We start from the raw sequence: 19,985 nt of genomic DNA, 5'->3' as shown, positions 1-19,985 counted from the left end.
CAGCCAGCCAGCCGGACAGACGGACGGACGGACGGACATGTCTTAATCGACTTAAAATGTGATTCTGAGTCGATCGGTATACTTAAAGGTGGGTGTAGGACCAATATTTTTGTGTGTTACATACATCAGCACAAACGTATAATACCCTCCCCACTATAGTGATGTAGGGTATAAAAATATCGCTCGTTAACTACAAGACTGGCATAATACGAAATTCGGGTTTTATGAAGTGAGGGCTACAACACATTCGGCATATTAAAATCTTTCAAATATATTTATCAAACTTCAAATATGTCAGTTATTCAATATATTCTTAATTATTTTGTAAAATAGTTTCGATAGCCAAACCGAAAAGCTAATTTTTCTGATTTTTTCAAAACTTCAACAAATTTGAAAATTTCTGTAGGCTGTGGGCCAAATTCAAAACTTAAACGCTTGCTCCTGTTTTTGCTATACCACTGTGCTACATGGGGACGATTCCCCAGGGTTTAATACCGTTGCTATAAAAAACTTGGTCCGAAATAATAACCTGATGTTTTTGATTAAAAGCGGATGAGATTTTTTAGCTTCAGGTATAAAGTGTAACTGTTCCCCCATCTACTCATCCTGACAATCCATTTTAGCCTGGACATTTCTAGATATTTCGTTAATTGAGAGATTGGTTTATAGAAAAAAATATTAAATTGAACTTCAAAGAAATGTATTAAGTCTATATACATAAAAATCTATTCTAAAAATAAATAAAAAAAACTTTACAAATATTTAAAATTCTTAAAACATATTAATATTATTTTTAACCTATACTGTAAACAATTACAAATTCATCGAATTTCACCACGAACATGGTTGTATTTTTCTTATTTCCAAACACTTCCTAAACATATTGACAAATTGTCAATTTGACATGTTGTGCTTTTCATTAGTTGTGAAACTCTGAATTTGTCGAAGACGTTCTTCTTTTACGATTTTGCTTTCGAAAAAGTGTTTTAAAAAATTTTAACCTAACGAAATTGAATATTATAATCCTGCCGTGTTTATAATTGTAATTAAAATAGTAAAACAATAGTGTTATATTTGTTAAAAGCATAAAGTTATGCCTAGAAGAGCACTGACAAAATCGACGTCTTTTTTAATGTGGTCGTGGTTTTTGATGGGTGCTCCAAAGTACAAATACAACGAATTTCCAATTTTAACATTCCGTCTTCGTGCTTTTTTGCTCTTTCCCACATACACGTAATTTGATTTGACAAAACGCATACGAAACTAAGAATAAAGAAAAAGTTTATAAAAAAAGTAAAAATAACAACAATATTCTTGCGTTTCTTCAAATTATCATAATTGCTTTTACTTAAATTTCCTTACTCCTCCACTGTGTTGGTTAATTATTGTGATCGATCGCGCGTTTTAATAATAAATACTCTCAGTGATAGTGTGTGATTATTGTTGTCTTCTTATAGTTGCAAACTAAAACGAGTCAGCTGCTAAACGAAGAAAAACAATTTTGAATGTTGTATTTGTCTCTTCGTGGAGGAGACAACGACGGCCTACAAAATTTCAAACCGTTGTCGGAAGAAGAACTATGGGCATTCAACATGATTTGAATGTGGTACGCAACTGTCGCAAATCACTTTTGCATCTCACCATGTTGGCATCAATTGTTGCTGCTGCTGCAGCAACCTCTATCATTGAACCTACATTAACAACATCATCATCACCATCGACCCCATCCCTTGAAAACGGCATACCAGTTGCACCTCCTTCTCTTACCGCAACTACTGAATCTGTGAATGATAACAATGGTCAGCTGGTAACCAAAAATCGACCTGCGATACCGTATTGCGATGAATCCAATGAAAGGACAATTGGCAGAAGGTAAATTCATGTCAGTTTTTATCTTATTATTTGAGGCTCACATTTTCAAATGGAATTTTCTAGTAGTTTTAAATTTTTATGTTCTTTATGTACGTGTGTGCGTGTTTGTCTGTTTTCATTTAAAGGTTGTCTATTTTGTGTTGTTATTATTTTTACATTTTTGTTTTGTTCTGCATATCCGTTGAATAATTATCTATTTTTATTTTATTTTTTGCTTTCTTCTATTTCCACATGAACAAGATTTCTAGTTAAATTTGTTTTTGTTTATTTGCAAATACATATACGTACATAAATATGTGGTATTTTGTATGTTTATTAATTAATACTAATTCTAACTATTGTGATAAAAACAATCTAAACAATTTAAATAACTTGTATACGAATAGTACTTAATTTTGGTTTTGTTTTTAAAATTTACTTTGTAGTGTGTTGGTTGTGGCAGAGATTCCCAAAAGCTTTGATTCAAAACAAAATTTCCCTAAAAAATTCCGTAATAAATGTACTAGTGTTTGAACTATGATGTGATCTATTGATCTATTGACTAATCTATGAACTAGTCTTTTGAATAAACTATGGATTGCCCTATGGACTAGTCTATTGCCTAGTCTATGATCTAGAATATTGCCTAGTCTATGAACAAGTCTATTGACTTGTGTCCAAACTAGTCTATTTATTAGTGTTTGATCTAATTTTTTGAATAGTCTATGACCTAGTCTATTGAATAATTTATTGACTAGTTAACGGACTATTATCTATTCTATTGACTAGTCTTCGAACTAGAATATTGACTATTCTGTGAACTAGTCTATTGACTAGTGTATAAAATAGTTTATGAAATAGTCTATTGATTAATCCATGAACTTGTGCATTGACTATATGATCTAGTCTATTGACTAGCCTATACACTAGCTTATTTACTAGTCTATTGAAAAGTTTATGAATTAGTCTAGTAACTAGTCTCTAAATTATTCTATTAAATAGACTATGATAAATCTAGGAACTAGCCTTTTGACTCCTATATGAACTAGTCTATTGAAGTAGTTTATTGACTAGTCTATTGACTCCTATATGAACTAGACTATTGACTAGTCTATAAATTAGACTATTGACTATTCTATGAACTCTATTTCTATGAACTAGTCTATTCATTTGTCTATTAAGTAGTCTACATATTGAATTCTATGAACTCGTCTATTGACTAGTTTATGAACTACTCTATTGACTAGTACATGACTAGTCTATGAACTAGTTTGTTGACTAGAGTATTGACTATTCAATGGACTAGTCTATTGATTCGTTTATGAACTAGCCTGTTGGTTAGTCTATAAACTAGGCTATTAAATAGTCTGTGAAGTAGTATATTGACAATTCAATGATCTTGTCCATTGACAAGCATATAAACTAGTTTATTGACTATTCTATGAACTAGTTTATAGACTAATCTACGAATTAGTCAATTAACATTACTCTGGCAAGAAAAAAACTGTTTGCAAATGTCTGATATTTTCTTTCTTTCAACATACAAAAACAAACCCAAATAATAACCTCTATATGAATGTGAACAAACCTTGTCAGCACTATTTACTGACCTTAAACTATTAGAAAATATTTTTCCATTTCATTTGAGTTTAAGTATTTATTTCGATTCTCCTTTTACAGGAAATCAAAGAGAAACTAATTCATTACATAAAAAAACATCATAAGTTCTTAACAATAATTTAGAATAATATTATATTTGTCCGTCTTCTATACTATATGCACTGCATGTGTTTGTTTTCATTCTATAATTAAATAACATTCAAAATATTATTGTGATCGTCCGTCCACTTAAATATGGAACACTTGTTTTAGTTTATTATATTTGTTGTTATTTTTATACCCACCATCAAAAAAGATGGGGGGTATATTGATTTTGTCATTCCGTTTGTAACACATCGAAATATTGGTCATAGACCCACAAAAGTATATATATTCTGGGTCCTCATTAAATTCTAAGACGATCTATCCATGTCTGTCCGTCTGTCCGTCCGTCCGTCTGTCTGTCTGTCTGTCTGTTGAAAGCACGATAGAGTCCCAATGGAAAGAGCTAGAGGGTTGAAATTTCACATAAATATTTCTTATAGGTAAGGTTTGTTTGGTATTAAAAATGGGCAATATCGGTCCACGTTTTCGGATAGCCCCCATACAAGTGGCCCCTCGAAAAGCAGCTTTAACAACCATAACTTGTTTAAAAATACGAATATAGCGATGAAATTCGACATAAGTAAGTTTCATAGAAGTCAAAATCTATCTAAAAAATTTTATGAGGATCGGTCCATGATTGACCCTACCCCCCATATAAGGTCCCCTTCAGAAAATGACTGCAACGCTCATTAATGGCTTAAAAATACGAGTGTAGCGATGAAATTCGACACAAATAAATTTAATACGAACCAAATTCTGTCTACCAAATTTTATGAGGATCGACCCATAATTGACCCTACCCCCATATATAAGGTCCCCTTCAGAAAATTACTTTAACGCTTATAACTGGCCTAAAAAATACGAGTATATAGATGAAATTCGACATAAGTAAGTTTCATTCGAGTCAAACGAGGTTTGATGGTGGGTATATAAGATTCGGCATGGCCGAATATGACACTCTTACTTGTTTTACTTTATTTCTGTTTTGTTTTGCTGGTATATTTATTTTGTTCTTCCCATAAGTATAAATATAAACAGCTGATGACGATAAGACGACATACAATGCCATGCGCAAAACTAATTGGCCGGTATTAGCGATTCCCCTCTTTTTATCCAAAAAAAAAAAAAAAAAAATAAAATAATAAAACCCTTGTACAAATTCTCTACTGTAGTTTTGCTTTGTTATTGTTAAATTTTCAATACCGGCTTTGCTAAAAAGCTGATGTGTACTTTTCTTATTTGATATGAACAACAGACATGTTCAAACATTATAGAGAGAGTATATATCTGCTTATACTGCTTAGTTTACACACAATTTTTATCACACCATTTGTAAGACCAATAACACTCATTCCCTCCTGCACTGCTATAGGCTAGACAGACGCAAACTTATATAAAAGTATTTTTGTTTTTCTGTGATGATGAAGATGACACAGTTTGGCGGTTATAAGTTTGTTTTTGTATAGAATGAGTATTTTTAAATGAGAACCTAGAATAAAGGATGCCTTTTTCAATTGTATGATGAAATTCTATATAATTTTTATTAAATAATAACAATATCTTTAGTTTAATCTCAATATAAATAAGTGTTCTATTTTGTTGGAAAACTAAAGATAGTGAAAAAATTAACACATTTTATAAAAATTAAATAAACGTGAATTTAACGTGTAGACAATTGTATTATTATGTATGTATGTATGTATGTATGTATGTATGTATGTATGTATGTATGTATGTATGTATGTATGTATGTATGTATGTATGTATGTATGTATGTATGTATGTATGTATGTATGTATGTATGTATGTATGTATGTATGTATGTATGTATGTATGTATGTATGTATGTATGTATGTATGTATGTATGTATGTATGTATGTATGTATGTATGTATGTATGTATGTATGTATGTATGTATGTATGTATGTATTTTTTGTTTACCTTCTACTTATGACTCATATTTTTATTGTCAGTTATTTAAAAATATAACTAATGTCAATGTTATTTTTTTCTGATAACAAACTTGTGTCTATATTTTTGTTAAATGAAAACCTATTAATTTAAATTTAATTACTAGTTAGAGAATTTTGTTGAGAGTAAAATTTTGTAACTTTTTATTTCAAGTTATTAAATGTTTCTTTTTTAATTCCATTAAGAATTCTATATGTTTTCTGTATCTTCTTTGTTTTACAAAGATATGTATATTGTAGATTAAAAAAGTTATTGCATAATGAGCAGCCAGAAAAAATAAATAAACAATAATTTATTATACACCTTACATTTGTGGGAATGGTATATATAAATTTGTCATAGCGTTTGTTATTTCTACAACTTAATTTTGCGTTTTTTTGGGAGATTGGGTTTATAACTTGAAATCGCGTGATTTAATCGAACTTTTAACTTTTATCGGTATATTTATTAATGATGTTATTTTCTGAAGAATCCAAATCTTCAATATTTCTTTTGAAATGTTTACATATTGGAATAATAATAAAAAGAAGAATTACCAATGGAACTACATTACCACTACCTCGAAAGTAGCGCTTAACTTGTTAACTTATTAATACTAAATATTAGTTAAATAGTCAAAATATTTTGAATTTAATATAAAATATTGATAATAATTAATTATTATCTAGTTTCTGTTAATAGTAAAATGTCAGATGTCAGTTATTGTTATTTTATTTGTTAGTTTTAATATAATTACTAAAATAAGTACTAGATACATGGCAATTAATATAAACATTTAAAGCTCTATTATTACTCTATGTTTGTCATCATTATTTATCGCAACTGTTTAATCTCTTCAAAATATTTTTTGTTAGAAAACTGTCAGTATAAAAGCTTATATTAAAGTGGGTATACCCTACAAAGTGGGAGGGTATAATGCTTTAATGTTTGAAAATCTTAAAATAATATAAACTTAAATCTTGTGATCTATAAAACAATTTTAAAAGTCTAGGGAAATAACCGGCTAACATTGATTATTGCATGTCGTAAAAGCAGTTACATGCCCAATTTTGGTGGTCAATGGAGGCCTCCTGTAGAATGGTGAAGATAATGAGCCTTGTTATACATATCTTCTAAAATCTTAACTATGAAGCACAATTGTAGTGACCAAAAACCTTTTATGCTTCTTGTGATCTATAAAATAATTTTAAAAGTTTGGGAAAACAACCGGTTAATATTGATTATTGCATGCCCAAGGCATTCATTGCTTTAAACTTCTCCTTGTTGTTCTAATACAATCCAGGGGAGATTTAATTAATCCTCCATGATGGGCCGTAAAAGATTTACACTGATGTCTCTGAAACAAAAGAGATGTCGAAACATTCCACAGTATGGCAGTACCGGATACTCTTGCGGATTCTAATGGTATTTTCCTAACAGGACAAGAGACCGACAGCTTCTCATCTGGCGTAAATATTACGACATATGTAAGTGCCAAAATATCCCAATATCTGGCCATCATCGTCCACCATTTTCAAGAACGCGAATTACAGTTACCAACATACAAATCAACCGTGTCACTATTCACTTCATGTGACTCAACATCTCAGTCAAAAGTAGACGTATCACTGCGATTCAGAACCCGAAAATTTAAGGGGAAATCTTTGACAGCCTACTTCTCTTCTCTTCGCACACCGTCTACATCAACCATAAAGTGAAATAAAGAAATAAAGTCCTAAAAGCAGTCGCGGTTACCTCCTCGGCCATAGATAAGACAACCACGAGGAAACCAGTATGCTGTTTGTCAGGCAACATAATGTGTTGCTGGCTAGACAATTCTTAGTGGCATAACATTCGAACATCACCAAATTTTGATGAAAGATCCCCCCTCGACACATTCGGTCACACTTTCGACGTTATGTTAGAGACATCCAGGGCGTCATCTCATCTGACGTCGACAGATTGTCGATAATAAACGCACAGAAAGCATTCCACCAAATGGCACCATTAACGGCTAAATGTGCAATAAAGTCTTAAATCAACATACACCCGCGTTTTGGGATAGTGAGAGGCAATAATCAGCAAACTCGTTCAACACTCTCACATTTAAGAGCTGGTTGGAGCAGTATTTTCAACTGCTACCAAGAATGAGTTATTGCAGGCATCCTTAACCGATGCCCTGCCTGTCTCCAAGAGCCTCATGACACAGTGCATCTCTTTAATTGTCCTCATAGGCCCACAAACTTAAATCCCATAAACCTATGGTTAAGACCGGCACATTTTTTTCAGCTTTCATTAACATCACATGACATTAGTAATAATTAATTAATTGAATATTTACAGGAAAGAACGTCCCGTCACCGCTAATCGGTTACAATAACCGGTAGCTTTGTTAAAACTCGGCAATTTTGGTGGTCAATATAGGCCTCCTGTAAAATGGTGAAGATAATGAGCCTTGTTATACATATCTTCTAAAATCTCAGCTATGAAACACAATTATAGTGGCCACAAACCTTTTATGCTTCACGCCAGAATATTAAACCTCCCGAGAAACTATTTCTGTGAATATCCTTAAGATAAACTCACTCCTACGATAAATTGTTTCAAGTATAGCTGCTGTTGGTGAATTCTACCACCAATACTCCACCCTTTAGCAAATAGCATTCAAGATATATCCAGAAAACTATAAAAATATTAAATTTATAATCCGGGGCTTTTACCGGGAATTTCAATTATAATTTCCTTATTCCCAATAACCTTTCCTATATAGATCAAAATCGTTTACAAATTTCTACTTATGAAAAGTTTACATATTGTTTATATCTCCGTTATTTATGATCTGATTTTGTTCATTTTAAATAGTAAACTTCTGGAAATCATTACATTCCGAAGATATCTGCAGACACTAACTATAAAGCAGATGGACAAACGTTATCGACCTCTATAAAGTTCCTAAATTAAATTATATACATACTACCGATGATAACGGATATAAAAAAGGATGAATTTATAGTGAAATTGTTAAATGCGACATAACCTTATATATAATATATTTCAAATTGTGTTTTTATTAAATTAGATTTGAAACTGATTTTAGCGAAAAGTTCGATGCACACGTTTCACCGAACTATTCACTAAAAAACGATATATTGGTGTTAATTTAACAATTTCACAATTATAAAAAATTTAAGTTACGGAATATTGTAATATTTACACAAATCGTATAACAGCAACCAACTGTTTACTAGATTTTTAATAAACTAAAGTTTTAGACGTATTTTCTAATATGACGTAGAAAAACAATGCATTTGTTAGATCTACATTTAGTATTTACGATTGTATTAAACAATATAATTTCCTCTTATCTTTTCTTATCTACATATTTATTGTATTATTATTTATTTTTTTGCTTATTTATTATTTATTTTTTTGGGAGAATACTTTCATTAAACGTATAATTAAATTCAATATATAATATATATTATTTAGTTTTATTTGGACTTCACAACAAATATAAACAATAATTGCAGCATGGGTTCAGCAATATTAATGAATTTTATAATAAAGTTTGTAATTTTAATAATATATTGATTAATCAATTAAAAAAGTTACTAAAATGATTCTAATGATTCTTTGAAAATGTTTTTTTTATCTTTTATTAGACTATTATACGTTACCACTTTGGATGGACGTCTTACAGCATTGGACATTACCAAGAGTGGTAAAGTACGCTGGAGTATACCTACCGGTCCAGGACCTTTGATTTCCTCGAGTATACATCGTTTAGAATTGACTAATAATGGACAATTTGTACGTATGATACCTTCGTTGAGCGGAGGTATTTATAAATTCGATGGCGAATCTATTGATCCTATACCCATAACTACCGATAATTTACTCAGTTCGTCGGCAAAATTTTCTGATGATTTGGTAATATCTGGTGGCAAAGAGACACGTACTTATGGTGTATCAGCACGCACGGGACAATTGTTATATGAATGTTCCATGAATGGTTGTGTTAATTCAACCGATGCTGAATTTCAAAATCGTAATGCTACCAAAACTGTTGAGGAAGATGATGATATAATTGTAGAAGATGAGGAGAATCTAAAGAAAGATGATATTAACGGCAATGGTTATGTGAGAGAACATGATCCTTTGATAGACGATGTTATAGTTGTCAGACGCCAAACTCAGACAGTACGGGCTGTAGAGACACGCACGGGAGTAGAACGTTGGAATTTCAGTGTGGGTCAACATGAATTGGATTTAATAAGACCTGCTGAGTGTCATGATCGCAAATTTAGCAATTTGGAAATGGCCATTTTAGATTTGGATATAAAAGTCATAGTTCCAGAAGGAGTTATATGTGCTTTTAGCAAATTGGAGCCCAGTGTTATGCTGTGGAAATATAAGGTATGTTTTGAGACAAAATTAAAGTTTGAAAAAATTTAATTATAAACAATCACTTTGCAGTTTGATCATCCTATTGTAAGTGCTTGGAAAATTGGTCCGGCTGATGCTTTAGAGGCAATTGATATGTTTGGCTCTGCACAATGGCTTTGGAATCAAGATGATAATATTTTTGAAATGCCTTTACCCAATATAAATCCCTCAATCTATGTGGGCATGTATGATAGACAATTGTATATACAGGTAAAGTTATTTTTAATGATCTATAAATAATCAATTTTCTATTTAATAATTTATATAACCTTCAGGAATCCATACATTTGCGCAAAGAGATACTAGATCAATCACATCTTTATACACAACTTACTACAGAAACCAGATTACCCAAAATTCCCTGGCGTCCTATAGCGGCCAGTAGCAATTCTTTGATTATTTATCAACACAGTGATGAACAACGTATAGGGGCAGGTGGTTCATACAATTCAAAAGAAATACAAGGCAATGAATTGGTTCCTTATGATGATGAGAATTTTGCTCTGTCAGCCCAATCCGTACTTAATGCCTCGGAATATGTCAATGGCAATGGTTTCTATTTGTATACTAGCGATGAACTGGAAAACACCAATACTGAAGATGATATGTGCGGCACTACCACCAAAAAAGAACTGCCAGCCATTGATGACAAGAAAATTGACAATACCAGCAACAATAATCATACCATCGATGATGATTTGGGTTTTAGTCTTGACGATATTGATGCTCCCATTAAAGTTGTTATACTATCCATATGGTTTTGGTGGAAGGAGTTGGCTATAGTGGCCTTTACCTCTGCCCTACTACTTAACATTCTAATAAGTCAACGCAATCGTGGTGAACGTCAAATTGTAGTCATTGAACGTCATATACCAGTGCCTTCGGGTATTGAAGCTACTGAATCCTCCACAGCAGCCCTTTTAGGCCCCACCACCAATACAACACACACTAATACAAATTCCAAAAGTTCCGGTAATGTTCATCGTTCTTTATCGGAATCTACCTCTAATTCGGGTGAACATTTTACTTCACGTTTCCAAAGTGATTTCGATTTGCAGCGTTGTTTGGGTCGTGGTGGTTTTGGTGTTGTCTTTGAGGCAAAAAATAAATTGGATGATTGTAGTTATGCCATTAAGCGTATTACTTTGCCCAATAAGGAGGAATCTCGTATGCGAGTTATGCGTGAGGTCAAGACTTTGGCGAATTGTGAACATCAGAATATTGTTAGATACTTTCAGGTGGGTTAAAATAACATAAGGCTAAATATTGTCCAGTAAATGGGCTACTAAACTATTGTCCAATCAAAATATTAGACTATTGTCTAGACAATAGGCTAGATCACTGTCTACTCCGTAGAATAGTCTTGTTGTATAGTCAATAAACTACACAATACTATTGTCTAGTCAATGGACTAGACAACGGTCTAGTCAATTAACTAGACTTCTGTCTAATCAATAGACTACACAACTGTCTAGTCAATAGACTATACTACTGTCTTGTTAATTGACTAGAATACCAACTACTGTCTTGTCAATAGACTAGACTACTGCCTAGTCAATAGACTACACTACTTTCTAGTCAATAGACTAGACTGTCGATAGATAGTCTAGTCAATAGACTTGTCAATAGACTAAAATACTGTCTTGTCAATAGACTAGACTACTTTCTAGTCAATAGACTAGACTACTTTCTAGTCAATAGACTAGACTGTCGATAGATTGTCTAGTCAATATACTAGTCAATAGACTTTTCAATAGACTAAAATATTGTCTAGTCAATAGACTACGCTACTGTCTAGTCAATAGAATAGATTATTGTCTAGTCAAATCAATTGTCTTATAAAAAAAGTCAAAAGACTAACCTATTGTCCCGTCAAATGATTAGACTGTTGTTTAGATAATAGTCTAGACTGTTGTCTAGTCCATAGACCGGATATAAAAACTTATGATTTATTTTAACGTTTTAAACAAAACTTATTTCAATCTATCTTTCAAATTGCAGTCATGGGTAGAAAAACCACCACCAGGTTGGCAAGAGGTGGAGGATAACAAATGGTTGGCCAACGAAATGTCAACATCCATACAAATTGATACACCCTCCGAAACTCATTCAACATTTCCAACTCCCCATTACTTGGAGGGCAATAATATCGATAAAAAGAAACAACTGCAAACTTGGATGGAAAGTATGGCCTCTACAGCCTGTAGTTCTGATCATAAATGCAATGGTAATGGTAATTATGATGATTACGAAGAAGATGAGGATTCTTGTGTAATATTTCGTTCTGAATCTGATTCCCTGGCTATGCGTGATCAGCATCAATACGACGATGAAGATAGTGATTCCTGTGTTGTATTCCGTTCGGAATCCCAATCAAAGGCAATGAAACATGACGATGATGATACTTCTACGGAGAATGATATTACAAATAGAACTAAAATAACTAAAAATGGTATAAAGAAAAAATCTCATAACGATGCTATATCGATTGATATACAAACAAATAGCACAGAATTGAATCTAAATCGTGGTCGACGTAATATTGACTATAGCCAATTGTCTGATTCATTTCAAATTGAATTTGTGCGCTCCGTTGAAGGTGATGAATCAACGCCCGTTTTAGAGGAGGAGGAAGAAGAGTCTACCACTTCTAATAAGACTAAGGAAGTTTATAACAAAAAGCGCCGACCCCAAGACTTGGCTTTAGACATAAGTTATGGTGAAAATAATAACAAAATGACCGTTAAACCCCAACAAAATAAAGTCTATTTGTATATACAAATGCAATTGTGTCGCAAAGAATGCTTAAGAGATTGGCTACGCGATAACAAACGTGAAGATCGCTTAGACTTTATAGCCAGTATTTTTCATCAAATTGTAGATGCTGTCGATTATGTACACTACAAGGGTCTTATACATCGTGATCTCAAACCCAGTAATATTTTCTTCTCCCAAGAGGGTCAAATCAAAATCGGTGACTTTGGTCTGGTTACCGATATGGCCGATATACCAAATATGATTACCAAATGCGGTGATAATACGGGTCTGCCCTCATGTGCCCGCCATACCCAACAAGTGGGTACTCACCTGTACATGTCTCCCGAACAATTACGTGGCCTGCCCTACGACTATAAAGTGGATATTTATTCTTTGGGTTTAATATTCTTCGAACTGTTGGTTTATTTCGGTACCGAAATGGAACGCATTAAAACCTTACGTTCTTTACGTGATGGCATTTATCCAAAAGATTTCCCACCACAACATCCCAAGGAATATGAGTTGTTAAAGAAAATGCTTTCCTCTAAACCCGAAGAACGTCCTGCCACCAATGAGCTTAAGGTGCAACTTAATGAAATCCTTAAATTACCTGATTTACCAGGTGATAGCGAAGCTGCTGCTTTAGCGGCTGCAGCTAGACGTTTAAGTCGTTCCCGTACATTTAGTAGCTGTGAATAACAAAAAAGTCATTTGTTTAAACAAAAACATTATTTTTATTTATAATTTTAAGAAACTCAAAAACACACACACACATCCATTGCATACGACGTATGTAAGTTAATTTATATAAGTAGATTGTGCTGGTATAAGTTAGATGGAATGAAAGTAAATATCAGTTAGTTGGTAAGAAAGAAATATGTCAATTTAACATTGAAGTAATACTTAATAATTACTGAAAATGTTTTGCATTTAGTGTAATTATTGTGGATGGTAATTTCATTAGTTTTAAAAAAGTTATTTTTTAAGTTTTATTAGTATCTCTCTACTATAACATTTCCAATTGTATTTCAGAAGTTTCTAATTCAATTTTTAGAAAAATTTTTATTATATTTCAGAAATGTTCAATTAGAATTTTCTGAAATTGAATTGGAAAGGCTGTTGAAGGATTTATATTTTATCCATATTATTGCCTTTTAAAATCTAGTAATTTTTTAAGTTTAAAAATTGCAGGTATTGAGTTTAGGCTTGTGTACCCCTAGGGTCTTCTGTTTAAAAAGGTCAGTTTTTTTATTTTACTAAAGTTTTGATTACAATTTCTATAGAATATAGTTTCCAAAGTTTTTTCTTTAAAAGCAATTCGAGTGTTTTAGTTAAAATTTTCTTAGAACCCCCGGGGGACTTTAACCGTATAATAACATATTTTCGACTTTCCCAAAGGCTATAAATTAAAGTTTAATCCCTTGTTTATGAGTAAAAAGCTTGATTTTATATATATTCGAATCTATATTGGACTTTGTATCCCTGAGTTCCGTTTCTTTTAGTAAAATTCAGGATTAAGTTGGTAGAAATTTATACCCAGCAAAAAATAATTGATGTCATACTTTACAAACGACATCTTTATAAACCAAACATATACTTACAAATTAAAACACATTTAAAAATGAGAAAAGAGATGTAGAAAAGTCACTACAAACAACATATTCGAAGTACTTCAAATTTTGATGAAAACCAATGAAATTTACATAAGCGTTTCATTAAAAGAATGTGGTTTATTTTTGAAATACAAATATCGGATTTTTACAGCTTCTAAAGATAAGATTAGATTTAGTTCAAAGTTGTCAAAAATGAACAACATCCCTCCAATGACACGCTAATGTAAAATTCATAGGTTTTTCACCTGAATTTGAAGCACTTCGGGTTACTAGTTGTGATGAAAATTCTACATCTTTTTCCACACTTTTTTTGCTGGGCAGGATTTGTTCTTTTAGCAGAGATTTGATTAAAATTTATTTTTCTTCGTATAGTTTTTGCTTTAAAAACAACTTGAATTTTCTCGTGTTTTAGTTTAAAATGTTATTTGGACCCCTGGGGGACCTTTAGCCGCAGAGTAAACTCTTATCGACTTTAAAAAGTTTAAAAATTTAGTTAAAATTTTAATTTGTAATTCCTTGTAATTCCGTTAAAATAAGTTAAATTTCACTATTGATTTAAAGATCAAAAAGTCCCCAGGGGGAGGTCTCTATTGAGCCACTTTATAATAAAATGTTAATCTGTATCCTGCAGGCAGTTTGAGTTCATAATATTTTTTGTTAAAATTCTTGTTAAAGTTGCTACAAATTTGTAGGTTTGTAATACATTGTGCCCTTTAAAGTCGATTGCCTAATAAGGCCTGATTTGTTTACCTAACAAGGATTTGATTACAATTTCTATTCAAAAATAACGTTTTCAATAGTTTCAAAATACAAACAATTTGAATTTTTCATGTTTTTGTTAAAATTTTTATTTACACCCCGGGGGACTTTAGCCGGAATATAAAAACTTCTCCAATTTAAACATTTTAAACCTGTAAAACTGTCTAGAATGGAAACTAAACTGTAATATAGAAATATTTTCTTAAAAAACAACAAATTTTTGTAACATTATCACCCTCGGGGGACCTTTTCAGGGAACATAAATTCTTCCCGATTTCAAAAATTTCGTTAAAATTCGAAATTGTCTAAATCGGTTATTGTATCCTGCAGGCAGTTTAAGTTCCAATATTTTTTTAGTAAATTTCCAGTTTATTTGAAAACTAAATTATAGATTTGCAATCCGTTGTGCCCTTAGGGGTCATTTGCTTAAAAAAAGCCAGATTTGTTCTCTTAGCAACGATTTGATTAAAATTTAAAGTGAAAAATATAGTTTACAATAATTGCATAAATGTTGATATAAGAACAACTTAAATTCTCTGGTATTTTGTTACAACCCCCGGGGGACCTTGAGCCGAAATATAAAAACTTTTCAAATTCAAAATTTTTAAAAATTTTTAACTTTTAAAACTGTCTAGAATGTCAACTAAACTAATATTGAAATATTTTCTTAAAAAATAACTCATTTTTGTAACATTAACATAAAATCTGTTTTAAAAAGTAAATTAAACTTTTCGTATATTAATGTTTTTTTTTAAATCATTTTCCTCCACTTGCCTCTAACAATTTTTACCTTAAACAAACAACTGCCATTTAAACTTTCATTAATTAAACCTTTTCTTTTGAACTAAACCCTTCTAATGATATTTACTTTCTTCTTTAGCTTTACAATCTTCTATAAATTTAACTATTTCTTTTAAAACTTTAACGTGCTATGATAAATGTCAATGTAAACTGTTACAAACTTTAAGCCAATTTAATTATATTTTAAAACCTTTCTTAAAACCTTATAATTATTACAAACTATTACTATCCTTGTATTGTTATTTCTTGCACATTGTATTATTAAAGAAAAAACGCTTTTAAACTTAAAACACTTGTTATCATGCGAAGAAGAAAACACTTTGCATTTTATTTTCACTTAAATTAAACAGCAAGTGTGTTTTCTTTATCAAACTAAATATTTATTTGCATTGACAATTCTAACATTATACTAATTATTTCATTTTTATTTATTTGATAAGTTCATATTCATTTTCAAATACTTCTTGTTTGCTTTAATTTGATTTTTAGCATAAAACTTTAGTATTAAGTTTCTTAGGTGAAGTCTGTTTAATTCTGTCCTAAAAGCAATATATATTTTCGTTTGTTTTCTTGTATGTAAAACATTACTTTTCATTTAATAAGGGGTTTTAGGAAGCAACTAATTAAAACTGCTCAAACAAACCTTAAACATAATTACATGAAAAAAACACACTTTTGCTTCCTTATAAAAGTTATAAATCAAACGCCTATATTTAAGTTATAAGTTTTAACTATTTTAAACTTCCTAGCCCTGTTTAATTGCATTACATTTTTTGTTTTGTGCGTTTTGATTAAGTTTTAAACTTGAAAATCATCGCAAGTCAAAGACAACTAATCTAAGTTTTAAGTTTTTTATTCGTTTGTTTTCGTTTGTTGCCGTCAGTTAATTTTTGTTCCATAAACTGATCGCCCAAACGATATATATACATTTTGTAAACTATTTAAAAAGAGAGAGATTTATCTTAAGATTTTTATCACATAGTTAAGATTGTATTTTTTATTATAACATTAAAATAGTAAGTATCTGTATGCTTAGATAGTTTGTCAATAAATTCAGAATTAATATGAATTAATTGTGAATTAAATTTAAATTGAATGAGAATAAAATTTTATTCATTGAATAAAATTTATAACTATTATAAAAACTTATATGAAAATGTGGTTTTATTAAAGGTATAATACAGATATTTGATCCAGAAATGAAGTACTGCTCAAAAAGTTAAGCTGGTCGTTTTCATGAAAACTTAAAGTTCTTTTTGCTGTCGCCAACTAACATTTTTGAAAATTATATTTCTGGAGAGTTCTAATTATTATGTTATATATTGTCAATTATAGACCGAACTTCATGATAGTTGCAGGAGATGTTTTGGTTCTTATAAAACTTGTTTATATCCTAAATACATTCAACTTGCGGGATATGGTTTGTGCAGTTTAGAAGTGGATATTTTGTCCAAAAAAAGTTCAAATACCATTACATGGGGGGTTTTCTCCATGGATATTGCAGTTACACTTAAGAAGATTTTGCAAAATATTCGGGAGGCAAGCAGCAATTTTAAAAAGTTTGGAAGCAGCAGGATTCATCTAAAAACAAATTCTACGCGAATTGAAGCCGAGAGAAAACATGTCCGAAATATTGTCAAAAAGACAAAAAAGGAAATTTTTTGCATCAAATCAACATTGAGTTTGGTGAGCTGCCGAAATTATGCCAAATAATCACAGCGGATCCGTACCAAACACTGTTACAGTTCTCGGAATATTCCCACATGTTGCAAGATCAGTTAAATATTTTAAAAAAGTGGTTGGAAAGATATAGATGGTAATTTTTTCTAAACCGCCTTTGAGTTTCAACCTTTACCAACTTATAGAACAAGAGCTGAACTTTTACTAGAACTGAACTTGAACTGAACTAGAACTAGAACTAGAACTAGAACTGAACTAGAACTAGAACTGAACTAGAACTGAACTAGAACTGAACTAGAACTGAACTAGAACTGAACTAGAACTGAACTAGAACTGAACTAGAACTGAACTAGAACTGAACTAGAACTGAACTAGAACTGAACTAGAACTGAACTAGAACTGAACTAGAACTGAACTAGAACTGAACTAGAACTGAACTAGAACTGAACTAGAACTGAACTAGAACTGAACTAGAACTGAACTAGAACTGAACTAGAACTGAACTAGAACTGAACTAGAACTGAACTAGAACTGAACTAGAACTGAACTAGAACTGAACTAGAACTGAACTAGAACTGAACTAGAACTGAACTAGAACTGAACTAGAACTGAACTAGAACTGAACTAGAACTGAACTAGAAAGAACTGAACTAGAACTGAACTAGAACTGAACTAGAACTGAACTAGAACTGAACTAGAACTGAACTAGAACTGAACTAGAACTGAACTAGAACTGAACTAGAACTGAACTAGAACTGAACTAGAACTGAACTAGAACTGAACTAGAACTGAACTAGAACTGAACTAGAACTGAACTAGAACTGAACTAGAACTGAACTAGAACTGAACTAGAACTGAACTAGAACTGAACTAGAACTGAACTAGAACTGAACTAGAACTGAACTAGAACTGAACTAGAACTGAACTAGAACTGAACTAGAACTGAACTAGAACTGAACTAGAACTGAACTAGAACTGAACTAGAACTGAACTAGAACTGAACTAGAACTGAACTAGAACTGAACTAGAACTGAACTAGAACTGAACTAGAACTGAACTAGAACTGAACTAAACTGAACTAGAACTGAACTAGAACTGAACTAGAACTGAACTAGAACTGAACTGGAACTGAACTAGAACTGATCTAGAACTGATCTAGAACTGAACTAGAACTGAACTAGAACTGAACTAGAACTGAACTAGATCTGAACTAGAACTGAACTAAACTGAACTAGATCTGAACTAGAACTGAACTAGAACTGAACTAGAAGTGAACTAGAACTGAACTAGAACTGAACTAGAACTGAACTAGAAGTGAACTAGAACTGAACTAGAACTGAACTAGAACTGAACTAGATCTGAACTAGAACTGAACTAGAACTGAACTAGAACTGAACTAGAACTGAACTAGAACTGAACTAGAACTGAACTAGAACTGAACTAGAACTGAACTAGAACTGAACTAGAACTGAACTAGAACTGAACTAGAACTGAACTAGAACTGAACTAGAACTGAACTAGAACTGAACTAGAACTGAACTAGAACTGAACTAGAACTGAACTAGAACTGAACTAGAACTGAACTAGAACTGAACTAGAACTGAACTAGAACTGAACTAGAACTGAACTAGAACTGAACTAGAACTGAACTAGAACTGAACTAGAACTGAACTAGAACTGAACTAGAACTGAACTAGAACTGAACTAGAACTGAACTAGAACTGAACTAGATCTGAACTAGAACTGAACTAGAACTGAAGCTAGAACTGAACTAGAACTGAACTAGAACTGAACTAGAACTGAACTAGAACTGAACTAGAACTGAACTAGAACTGAAGTAGAACTGAACTAGAACTGAACTAGAACTGAACTAGAACTGAACTAGAACTGAACTAGAACTGAACTAGAATCTGAACTAGAACTGAACTAGAACTGAACTAGAACTGAACTAGAACTTGAACTAGAACTGAACTAGATCTGAACTAGAACTGAACTAGAACTGAACTAGAACTGAACTAGAACTGAACTAGAACTGAACTAGAACTGGAACTGAACTAGAACTGAACTAGAACTGAACTAGAACTGAACTAGAACTGATCTAGAACTGATCTAGAACTGAACTAGAACTGAACTAGAACTGATCTAGAACTGAACTAGAACTGAACTAGAACTGAACTAGAACTGAACTAGAACTGAACTAGAACTGAACTAGAACTGAACTAGAACTGAACTAGAACTGAACTGAACTAGAACTGAACTAGAACTGAACTAGAACTGAACTAGAACTGAACTAGAACTGAACTAGAAATGAACTAGAACTGAACTAGAACTGAACTAGAACTGAACTAGAACTGAACTAGAACTGAACTAGAACTGAACTAGAACTGAACTAGAACTGAACTAGAACTGAACTAGAATTAAAC

At 31.8% G+C, this 19,985-nt stretch overlaps 1 protein-coding gene across 3 annotated transcripts; it reads left to right on the top strand.

Annotated features, from left to right (window-relative positions):
• Positions 1-911: 911 nt before the first annotated feature.
• Positions 912-16,464, top strand: LOC119611150 (eukaryotic translation initiation factor 2-alpha kinase). Of its 3 annotated transcripts, none has more exons than XM_037966643.1 (6): positions 912-1,233; positions 1,458-1,872; positions 9,169-9,922; positions 9,983-10,162; positions 10,228-11,190; positions 11,954-16,464. In XM_037966643.1, exons 2-6 carry the CDS (start codon positions 1,580-1,582, stop codon positions 13,406-13,408), a joined length of 3,645 nt encoding a protein of 1,214 aa, XP_037822571.1. In that variant the 5' UTR covers positions 912-1,233; positions 1,458-1,579; the 3' UTR covers positions 13,409-16,464. The 3 variants fall into 3 exon arrangements, with proteins under 3 accessions (XP_037822571.1, XP_037822570.1, XP_037822572.1); XM_037966644.1 differs by having other exon boundaries at positions 915-1,042; XM_037966642.1 differs by having other exon boundaries at positions 912-1,872.
• Positions 16,465-19,985: the final 3,521 nt, after the last annotated feature.

The sequence above is a fragment of the Lucilia sericata genome, unplaced genomic scaffold (genome assembly GCF_015586225.1).
Source record: "Lucilia sericata isolate MDLA Ls3-8-SP2 unplaced genomic scaffold, ASM1558622v1 Contig001377F_arrow, whole genome shotgun sequence".
Lineage (NCBI taxonomy): Eukaryota > Metazoa > Arthropoda > Insecta > Diptera > Calliphoridae > Lucilia > Lucilia sericata.
The sequence above is the reverse complement of the archived record's forward strand: the minus strand, read 5'-3'. Positions and strand labels throughout refer to the sequence as shown.

What these genes read in the sequence shown, in the direction of transcription:
- LOC119611150 (XM_037966643.1), top strand. Translation starts at nt 1,580, where the DNA reads ATGGGCATTCAACATGATTTGAATGTGGTACGCAACTGTCGCAAATCA. An exon ending in GAAAGGACAATTGGCAGAAG is followed by an intron (nt 1,873 to 9,168) that starts GTAAATTCATGT and finishes ATCTTTTATTAG; the next exon opens with ACTATTATACGTTACCACTT. An exon ending in ATAGACAATTGTATATACAG is followed by an intron (nt 10,163 to 10,227) that starts GTAAAGTTATTT and finishes TATAACCTTCAG; the next exon opens with GAATCCATACATTTGCGCAA.